The 10,474-nt window shown below is 43.3% G+C and overlaps 4 protein-coding genes across 4 annotated transcripts; 3 read left to right on the top strand and 1 right to left on the bottom strand.

Annotated features, from left to right (window-relative positions):
• Positions 1 to 328: 328 nt before the first annotated feature.
• VTP01DRAFT_902 (uncharacterized protein) lies at positions 329 to 2,015 on the top strand (the record flags this gene model as incomplete). The annotated part of the gene is made up of 7 exons (XM_069388206.1): positions 329 to 715; positions 792 to 906; positions 975 to 1,111; positions 1,169 to 1,266; positions 1,329 to 1,462; positions 1,531 to 1,648; positions 1,721 to 2,015. The coding sequence occupies 7 exons, from the start codon at positions 329 to 331 to the stop codon at positions 2,013 to 2,015; spliced, it is 1,284 nt and encodes a 427-aa protein (XP_069245322.1).
• Positions 2,016 to 2,152: 137 nt separating this feature from the next.
• On the top strand, positions 2,153 to 3,596 carry VTP01DRAFT_901 (uncharacterized protein; the record flags this gene model as incomplete). The annotated part of the gene is made up of 7 exons (XM_069388195.1): positions 2,153 to 2,375; positions 2,467 to 2,579; positions 2,647 to 2,810; positions 2,877 to 2,988; positions 3,048 to 3,105; positions 3,165 to 3,349; positions 3,414 to 3,596. 7 exons carry the CDS (start codon positions 2,153 to 2,155, stop codon positions 3,594 to 3,596), a joined length of 1,038 nt encoding a protein of 345 aa, XP_069245321.1.
• A 485-nt stretch (positions 3,597 to 4,081) lies between these two features.
• Positions 4,082 to 5,796, top strand: VTP01DRAFT_900 (uncharacterized protein; the record flags this gene model as incomplete). The annotated part of the gene is made up of 6 exons (XM_069388184.1): positions 4,082 to 4,207; positions 4,278 to 4,363; positions 4,424 to 4,508; positions 4,575 to 4,707; positions 4,767 to 5,569; positions 5,638 to 5,796. 6 exons carry the CDS (start codon positions 4,082 to 4,084, stop codon positions 5,794 to 5,796), a joined length of 1,392 nt encoding a protein of 463 aa, XP_069245320.1.
• A 43-nt stretch (positions 5,797 to 5,839) lies between these two features.
• Positions 5,840 to 9,314, bottom strand: VTP01DRAFT_899 (uncharacterized protein; the record flags this gene model as incomplete). Its single annotated transcript, XM_069388171.1, has 14 exons — positions 5,840 to 6,168; positions 6,228 to 6,444; positions 6,512 to 6,654; positions 6,713 to 6,816; positions 6,880 to 7,067; positions 7,126 to 7,317; positions 7,370 to 7,452; positions 7,514 to 7,762; positions 7,828 to 8,092; positions 8,156 to 8,331; positions 8,387 to 8,701; positions 8,761 to 8,878; positions 8,940 to 9,068; positions 9,126 to 9,314. 14 exons carry the CDS (start codon positions 9,312 to 9,314, stop codon positions 5,840 to 5,842), a joined length of 2,697 nt encoding a protein of 898 aa, XP_069245319.1.
• Positions 9,315 to 10,474: the final 1,160 nt, after the last annotated feature.

Genomic DNA, 10,474 nt, shown 5'->3' with positions numbered 1-10,474 from the left:
CTAGGCACCAACCCTTCTGCCGTTACTACTGGGATTTCAAGTGGTGCGAGTCCCTCTCATAAGCGCGACTCACATCCCCAATTCACAAGACACAGACGAATACCAAGCATTATCAGACACGAGATTTCGGCATGTACTCAAGAGAGATAAAGTGTTTCCACTGGCATTGGCAATTACTCCTGTCAAGTTGACACAATTTGATCATGCGACATTATTTATGCGCCTGATCTACGGACACCACCTTTACGGAAAGAGTGTACTCTTATTCGCTGAATTTGCTATACTCCGATGCCTAAAAGCAAACAGGATTCTGTGAAATCTGCCGACGATGGTTCTGGCAGAATCCACCAGAGGCTTCCCGCGTATACACAGTATATTCTATGCAGTCTTCGATGTTGAGAAGGGTACCATTGTAAAGCACCAGGTTCCCGAAGGAAGCGTCACGCCATGCGGGTCAACAAAACCGTTGCTAGATTTTGGTGCAATCAGCGAGTACATTATCCCAAAGAATCAGCTTTCTAAACGCCTAGTCACTATCTCCACCGACAAACACAAAATCATGGGCTGTCCAGTGCTTCTGAATAACCACGAAAAATACCGCGATTTGCGTAACGAGTTTCGGTTCAACTTGTCGTTTGTTTTCGAGCGCGATGCTGAAACAAGTAGCTACGAAGCTGTCGTGCGGAAACTGGCTCGCGTCCTCGAAGTGCTCGAGGTTCGGATGGTGACATGGCTTAGAAGAAAAAAGGGAAAAGGCTGATTTAGAGGAAATACATTACGTATGTGTGTAGGTTGAATGCGACTTTCTATCCAAAGATGCAACTCTGGAAACCAAAACCGTTCAGAACGTCATCGAGCAGTTGTTTGAAGATTTAAACACTTACTGTGAATGCCAGATTCCAATTAGTATGTGATCGCCGTGAGTCAGATAGTTGCTCTAGAGAGTCTTGACATTCTGTCTTTTCCTTACATAGATGCATTTAATACTATCAACCTGAAGTTATTCCCCACCTATCCTAATCCGCCGCCTGTCCATGACTACGAAGTGCCTGTTTGTACCGTAGATCTCCAGAAAATGGTGTCTGTCAACTGGGATCTAACAATTCAAAAGGTGAACCCAGGACCTAGGTTTGTGTGACGCTTTGTGTACTTATTCCAAGAATAACAGCTTGCAGCACATATAAACGGGATTAATCATGTGAAAGCAATCGCAGAGTTGGCAAATGTAAAGCCTGAATGGGCTAGGCAAAGTATGCAACATCTGCTGTAAGTTATTATGCAGACTATCTATCTATGGATCTATTTGACCGCTCACAAGCAGCATTCAGCTATTATGGCTGCATTATCATGACCGATATTTTCCAATTTTCAAACGTATATGCTGTCAAGCCCGAGATCACAAGGTTGCTGGATGACAAAAGCGGTATGCCGCAAGAATGCCTACAATATATAACACTCCCTCGTAAGTGTACACAAATGTCTGCAACATTTCGTCTCAGAGATATTTATATCATTCATATCCAAAAAAAGATGCTACGCCGCCGCCGCTGCAACGAATTTTTGCCCTCTATTGTGGGTTACAACACGGATTGTCTGTGAGAGACTGGGCTGAGGAGCATCAAGTCACAGCCCTACCAATCGATATTAGGTAAGGAGATATTCTTGGCTTTGTGGACTCTAAAATCCGTCGTCTGCTTCGGAAATCTCACAAAATTAGCAGACGCTTCATTTCATTTGGAGTCATCAAAGGCTTAATTTACCGTGTCTACAAATATCCCATCCTGACTCAGCTTGCTGGTGAGCCGTCGCCGCCACCAAAACGAATCATCAATGTAAACACCGGTACAACCATCCATCCAGACATCGTACCTTACCTTGATGGCTCCCACCACTATGATGAGATATGTACAGCTTTGAAGTGCTCCCCACAGGAACTCGACGAACAGCTTGGGGCAACACCGGACATACTCCCAAACACAGAGAGACAATGGTGTGTAAAGTATATTTATCGGTGATTGCCCCTTGTGCTACGCGAATCCTGGATTTTTTCTGCCAATTCCGGGGTTTCCATGGTTATTTATATATAAAGGCGAAAGAAAAGGATCTCCTTTTCTCTCTGCGTATACATTTCCTTTGCTCTCGTTTCTGTAATATGAAAGTAAATGTTTCAGCAGCTGCGGCTATTGCGACGGTCATTTGTTTTAGTAGTCATGGAGTGTTTGCCCAGCAAACACTTCAGAAACCGACGAGCCAGTTTCCATGGAACGAGGCATACCCTCAACCTGGCGTTGTCCCGCAACCAAAGCCCGAATGGCTGCAGCTCTTAAAGAATGAAACGATCCCAAAGGCTCCAGTTAATCAGGCTGGACCAGGAGGTGCGTTTTTGCAAAGAATAAAGAATATAGAATTGGAGTGCTTCGGAACCAAACCACAGGAGACTAATAAGAGATGTGCTTTTTTTTTCAGGAGGCCTCATTAATCCCAACCCTGCTGGCCAAGATCCTTACTGCTCCTGGTCGTTTACAACATGCAAACGCCCCACAGACATTTACACTTGCAAACAGGGACACTGGGGCATTGTGAGTATCTGGACCTGGTTCGCTCGTGTATGTATCTAAAAAGCTAGCTTCTAATCGAATCATGTAGAGTTTCGACGACGGTCCCACTCCAGCTAGCCCTGCGCTGTATGATTACTTGGATAAGACCAATCAAAAGGCAACCTTCTTTTTGATCGGCGGGAACGTTATCCAATACCCGGAAATGGTTAAGAGAATGCATGAAGCAGGTCACGAAATTGCTATCCACACATGGTAAGTCTGCACATCGGCATCTCTGCATGCTCGCTTCTATTCATTCTGATGGTCTTGATATTTAAGGTCTCATACTTTGCTCACATCACAAACAAACGAAGAAATCGTAGCAGAGTTGAAATGGACAGAGCAAGCAATCAAGGAGGTGATCGGTGTCTCACCACGTCTCGTTCGACCTGTAAGAGAGACTCGATCATTGTCTGATATTTCACTAAATACAATGTTTCTTATTTGTAGCCTTTCGGTGACATGGACGACCGCGTGCGTAATATTACAGAACAGCTCGGATTTATTCGTAAGTTCCAACAGGTCTTTCCTAATCGCGCCAGCACTCATTAAAGGATTAATAAATAGCTGCTATCTGGGATCATGATACAAACGACTGGAAAATTGGTACCGCTGGCGTCACGGCGGATTCTATCGTGCAGACAGTGAGAGAATGGGCTGCCAAGAATACGACGTCTGGAGGCATCTCGTTGCAGCACGACCGTGTCAACGAGACTGTACAGGCAGCTATCCAGGCCCTCCCTATTTTGGATGTACGTTCAACATTTCATTGTCTGTTCATGACACATGCTGATTGCTTTTTATTGTTGCTAACAGGATGCATACCAACTAACTACTGTCGGTACATGCGCCAATATGTCTTCAAATCAAATTTACAAAGAAACCATGAACCAGAACCAGGGTGGCAATTCTACGAGCGGCGCCATCTCCTCCAAGCATATCCTATCCATAGCCTCCATCATCATCCCATCCACTATCCTTTCTTCCTTCATTATGTAGATCACCATCATTTCTCTAAGAGTCTGAAAGTAAATGAACTAGAGTCAGTCACATTGCATCTTTACATCTGATAGCACAGTTGCATTGCCATGAACAGAAATTTTGTTGCGTCGGATACACGCAGTTCGTGCATAAGTTGACTGATATCAACGCTGCAAAAGACATAAAGATGAAGAACATCACGATCGACTTTATACGTCTGGCGTTTCCGTTTATTCGTTTCTAGAAAGAGCCATATCCTTTCACTCATTTCGTTGTTCGATAATTGGTCAAGCATCCCTTGGGCAATGATTATGAAGAAAAAGCAATAGCCATCGTCAGTCTTATGCTCATTTTTGACGGCATCCTTCTCCATTACAATTTGCATTTCTTTTCTGAACTCAAAATCTGCATAATCATAATCACGGACTCGGCGTTTTGCATTTTCTCATGCTCGCAAACGTTACCCCATCCAAACACGGATTTCCAAGTTCCCCTTCTTCCTAATGTCTTCAATCCCTCCACACTACTCTGAAAAATATGTAAATCAGAGATACAACAGAGCCCTCCAGATCGTTCAGCGTTTGCCGGCATCTAGCGCGTTTCAGCCTTCGAGGGAAGAGAAACTAGAGGTACGAGTTTGTAACTTGTCGTGCCTCCTTCGTGTAATTTGCTGACGATGACCTCTCTTTTTCTCTGCAGCTTTATGCATACTACAAACAAGCCTCCCACGGAGATATAAACGCTCAAAGACCTGGCATTTTCGATGTGATCGGAAGGGCTAAATGGTGCTCCAAACTGCAAGATACGTCCATTGTCTGTTAAAGTACTGACAAGGCTACCAATAGGGATGCATGGAAGAGATTAGAAGGCATGTCCAAGCTTGAAGCAAAACATCGATATGTGGATACTCTGCTGAAAGCTGCTACGGAGGTAAAACGCAAACTGTACAATTGCATTTGATTCGATACGCTCTAACTGGTTGACACGATCATGCAGGCCTATAAAAAGCCTTCTAGCAGGTCGACCGCTGAACAAATAATTCATGTCTTTGCAGTTATCAAACCGTCAAATGCGAATGATACCGAAGATTATGATTTTGATACGGATGATCAGGCCTTGCAGGATGAAGGTAAGACGAACTTGTTATGTTATTTATTATGCTCATATTGAGGCAGTATCTACCGAAAGAATCTAGCTTAGCATCTACAGATGTTGAGGAGCAGGCTTACCTAATGGAGATCCAGGCAGACAGTGTTGGAATGGCCTTGTCTCCATCAGTCGAAGCGCCTGCTTCGAGGATGCAAAGACGCGAAGTAGTATCACCAGAATCGTCATCAACAGCCAGATCTCGCGGACGCAAACGGCGTTCTTGGCATGACAATAATATAAGACAGCCTACAGACCGACTCCTCCCCCATATGATACCAGCTCGGGAGCGATTGACAGCTTCTGGACGTTCATCACGTAATAGACCATATGATGATGAAAACTTGAATCCCTGGGCAGATCGAAATAGTAGCAGTGAAGAGAACGAGAAGAGGACACCCAGCCGGGCAGCGATGCAAAATGCACTCTGGCTTACACGATCCCCTACTTCTAGAAGTACTGCTCTAAAGCCTAAGGTACCACACTTGCAATCATCATTTTACGGTTCCAGCACATCCTCCTCTGTGACAGCAACAGCATCCAACGTTGCCGGCCGATCAGCAAATATTCGACACTCAGAGTCGCGGGCAAGCAATCGCCATGGCGGAGAGCACCACGTGGTGGCTCTTGGACCAGCTACAAAGCGCGCCTTGGAGTCGCTTCAAGCCGAGGTAGTTGCTCTAAACGAACGCATTGATGATCTGCGACGTGAACTCCAGACTAGCAGCATCGAACCTCCAGCTATCACGTCTGCAGCTGCAGCTGCAGCGGTGCCTGGATCGCCAGGATCTATACCAACTGATGACGATGATGCTTTATCAGATAGCTGGAAATGGGTCATTCGGGTAATGTTATCGAGTATCTTTTGCGCTGCTTCGGGATCAAAGGATTAATTATTCTTTCCCGCCCACAGGCCGCGCTGAAGCATGCAGCTATAAATCTAGTGACGATTTTAATATTTCTCTTCGTCCTGTACAAACGCGGTAGTCCCGTTGCGTTTGCAATTAGCGATCAATTCTCCAAACTATGGCGAAATCTGAAGCACCGAATGTTTTTCCATGCAATTACATAATACATATTAAACTATCGTACAGATATCGGGGAATGCTTTATTGCTATTTACGTGCAAAATCGATTAGACACAAACCATAATGGATTTGTTCGGAGAGTCTACCAAACTCTTCCTTTTGTAATACGAGTGTTTCTTGCAATTTATCGTGGATATCGTTCTCAGGATTGGAAATGATTACATCGCCGTGGATATTGAGAAAGACAGTGAGCCATGTTTGAGCCAGCTCAAAATTCTTGCGTGATCGTAATATGAATAAGATTGCTTCCACAAAGTAGTTATGTACCGTCAAGTCGCCATCAAGGGGCAATGTTCGCACCTCCACATCGATTGATGAGGGTCCCATCGACTTGGCAAGATCCACAAAGCTAGTATCTATGGACCAATTTAAGAATGTGCTGCTAATTGTTGCAAAAACCGTGAAAAAGACTTACAATCTCGATTTTTATCGTGACAGTTCCGCAAGGCCTTTACAAATGCAGTCTCTGTATCAATGTTTGCGAAGTTCAGCCTCCTTGACTCGATCTCTTTCTGTTCATTATTTTGCTTTTCTTCCTCTACTGCGAATTTAGGAATAGCGCCTGGTAATGTTGGCAAAAAGAAAGGTGCTTTCTCGGGTGCTTTTGGTGCTTCCTTGGGCTTGTTGCGTTTCTATTTTGTTGCAAAATAACGGTGAGATCTTTCACACGTACCAAGCAACCACTATGCAATTATCTACCTTGATGGTTTCCAAATTCAGTAGATTCTGCCATTTTGCTTTTGGTTCCAAGGACAATGAGATCAAACTGTCGGATAACTGTTCAGCGGTTTGTAAATGCTCCTCAATAGCAGCAGGCTCCAGCTCTTCTTCATCGTCATCATCTGTATGCGTGCATGAGCTTTTCCTATCCTTTTTCATTCTTCTTTTTGTACGGCTTACCTATATTATCAGCCACATTTAAAGACGGTAACGATAGAGTTTGAGCTATCTCATCGTCTGTAATACTGTGAAGTGGAATGTTTGCAAATTGTGTACGATTGGCCCTATTTCCGATACCCTGTTTGAGCAACCAGCCATCTGAAAGCAAATATTAAATAGTTACACACCATAAGAAGATACCAACGCTATCCACATGGGACGTTGCAAGGAAGTCACCAGTCGGTGAAAACGTTAAACTTGTAACAACCTCATCTACTTTGAAGATATCGATCATAGTGCTCGTTGGAAGATCCCAAGTTCGGATAGTTGCATCCAGAGATGCAGATACGATCCATCGGCCATCATTTGTGAACGTCTGAAAGGTCCTTGTTACTATACGTATATACAATCATACCTAGACTTCAACAACTCACAAAGTCTGTGATACGGTTGCGGTGACCCCAGAACTCTCTGACAACTTTTTGCGTTTCGATGTCGATCACACTGATGCAAAGATCATCCGTAGCAACTGCCAGCAGTTCGTTGTCTTGATGATATCGGATGCCAGCGATAGGTGCTTCCATCTGAATTGTGTGTAATAATTCAGCTGATTTAAAGTCCCAAATCTTGAGCAATCGTGAGTTAACTGTGTAATAGTCTGGATGCAGAATGACTAACCTTGATTGTTCTGTCGACAGAAGCACTGATAAGCCTGCGGTTTGCGTTATCACTAGCAAGACCGGTGATAGCTTTTTTGTGACCTGATGGAACCAGAAAATTAATCTCACTTACATTAAAGCATTATTATCAAGTCCTACTTACCATTTGCTCCTCCAAAGGATTTTCTATATAAGCCAGACTGGAGATTAAACATGTCAATCTGACCAGAGGTTGTGCCGATAAATCCAAAGTTTCCACAGGCACTAATATTAGTCACTTTGATGGCACTCTTATCTTGGCTGATAAGTGTATGTGCACCGATGGTCTTGTGCCTTGTCCTCCAGGTTCGGCTGCCATTATCGTTCATGTGACAAGTAATAAGGTTGTCCCAATCTTTTTCTTTAGCAGTTGCTATGCAAACGGAATGTCAACCAAAAGGCGTCGTGATCAAGATACCTTTTTTCTTTGATACCTACATGCTGTAAAATCAACGATAAGAGGCAGCTTAACGTCCTCCATCTTTGCTCCTTTCTTCATTTGTTTCTCAACATGTCCTTGAGAGAACTCAAAGTTCTGCTCATCCCGAATTGTCGAAAATCCACGCAGAGAATGGTCACGGCCTGCACTGATAATTAGTTTGCCATCTTCCCCGTAGTATCGGATTTTAGAAGGGGGAGCGAAATGCCCACTGCGAGATTTCCACACTCTAGGCACTGAATTGTTCTTTTCAAAGAGCCATTGCTATGCGGAAGACGTTAAGTTAAACAGATCCAAAATTATATGAAAAAAGGTTTCATTGCTCACCTTGACAGCATTATCAGAACCAGCTGTGACAAGCACTGGTTGATTGTGCAAGAATGCAACGGAAGATATGAGTCCACTGTGAGCTCCCTTGATGATATGTGCTAATTTTCGCTTTGCTAGATCCCACAAAGCAACGTCGCCATGCATATTGCCTGTTGCCATCATTTGTTCCTCATCTAATCGATACTGTCAGTCAATCTCCGTTATGATCTCCTTTGTATATCCATATACCTGTTCTAAATGAGATGGCCGTAACGCGATCCTCCTGCCATACACTGAACAATTTTTCATCCATCTTAATATTATACAAGACCGTTGTACCGTCCATCAGGCCGACCGCTACGACATCAACAACGGGTGATTGCACAAGGCACGTGATGGCCGATTTAAAAGACGAGAACTGATAGATCATTTTGCTGGTACGAACATTCCAGATTTGCATCGTCCCTTGCGTACTTGCAACTAAAATCTTGTTGAGATAAGTGCTGGGATGGATCATGGCAGTTGCGGTGAAGTTCTCGCCAAAGTCAATTTCGGCATATGATTCTAGTCCAAGAATATTGGTCATTGTGCGCATCAAACTAATCCATAATTCTTTTGCTTACCAGAAGTATAAGCATTCCACATTCTCAGGACATTATCATCGCAGAGGGCTGCTACGTACTGTCCCAAGACTAAGATTTGAATAATACTGTATTCGCCGGTACCAACGATCCTAGCGACCTAAATCGATCGAATTCGTCAGTACATACGATTAGTCTCATGTGACCTTCTTCCAAAGCACCTCTTTTCCGCGCTTATATATGCCAATCGAGTTGCCGTGAGCTACGTAGGTTGCTTTAGAAGATGCTGCTAACGCTGTAATATTTTCGTCGACAGGTGTGCTGACGAATAGTAAGTTCATTTTTGCAAGCTATATTTTTCGCTTATTAGATGGCAACTCTTGATATCGCTATGGTTCCTGACTCACATTGTACATTTGAAAGTTCTTGCCAACGCTGGTCGTCAGGAAAAAGTCCTGACCATGATTTTCGACGACAAATGGAACATCGGTGGTAATGTAGCCGATGGCTCGGAAAGGCTGGAAGATTCTCGACCTTCGCACCTTTTTTATAGATGATTTTTCAAGTTTGCGCCGTTTTTCCTCCGGAGCTACCATCGATCAATCAAGTTCACTGCAACGCAAAGATGAAAAAATTCCAGGCGATGCCCAAAAATGGCGATGGTGGTGCGGCAGGTAAGAAACAGTCACAGCTTCTGTTCAAACAGCGTTAATGCTGAATTACAAGCGTCCCCAACTTTGCGCTTAGAAATGCATTTGGAGCCTTTTAGAAAACGCTTAGGAAAGGCCATTGGCTCAAATTAAGATGTTGACCACTACGATTATCAAATAGGAATCACCCTTTAGCTTCGTACTGCATTCAGTTCTGTGCAATTTTGCAACAATGTTTTACCATCAACGTCCAGGGTATTTATGCATATACTGTATGTATCGATTTATGATAGAGCTGTATATGATGGGACATCAACCAAATGTTACCGGTATAGCTATATTTATTAGTCTTTCGACTATAGTAATAGGATATTCATATATCAAAGCAGTCAGCGGTATTGTCTCATGAGGATGCCTTTATGAAATATTGTTAAAAGTGAAGCCGCTTAGATATCTCCATAAGCGAATGACTGTTTGTGGCTACCTTTGGTACAATGTTGGAGCTTGTAAACAATTGTAAGTTATGAACATAGATATGAAGAAAGTACGTTAGAATGAAGAGAAACTTATTTCCTTTGCATTGATCGTGTCCATGGCCAAGCTTTCCAGGGCAAGAAGAAAGCCGCGTATGCAAGTCGACTAGTCAAAGCAAACGATGATATCTCTGACGCAAGCTATTCATTAATTAAATCTGATGTTCCGGGATGAAAACAAAAGGCAAACTAGGGACACTGTCAGCGACTTTGTTCCTAAATGTCCATCAAGAGGTACGTACAACTATATTAAATGTAACTTCTCAACTCTTTCTAAGTACCATTAACCTTATTTGACGGTCGTATGCCCTTCACGAGCCAACATGCCACCTCTGTGTGCTGATCAGATATGGCTCATACATCTATGTCTATATTGTTTTCATTTTAAAGGTACATATGTCCAAGCATAATTACAACAGGTTCTTATTCCAAGCAGAGAAGGCGGGAAATACCGGAGAAGATGGTTGTTTCACTCTTTATCTGCATGAAAAAATAAAGCTTCAGGCGCCACCAGACTAACTTTTTCCGTGAATCATCTTCTTTTCCAGCAAAGCTTATGACACGCAGGAAAAA

This window comes from Rhizomucor pusillus (genome assembly GCF_041956525.1).
Source record: "Rhizomucor pusillus strain CBS 183.67 unplaced genomic scaffold VTP01scaffold_1, whole genome shotgun sequence".
In the NCBI taxonomy this organism is placed as follows: Eukaryota; Fungi; Mucoromycota; class Mucoromycetes; order Mucorales; family Lichtheimiaceae; genus Rhizomucor; species Rhizomucor pusillus.
This window is presented reverse-complemented; position numbering and strand designations above follow the sequence as displayed.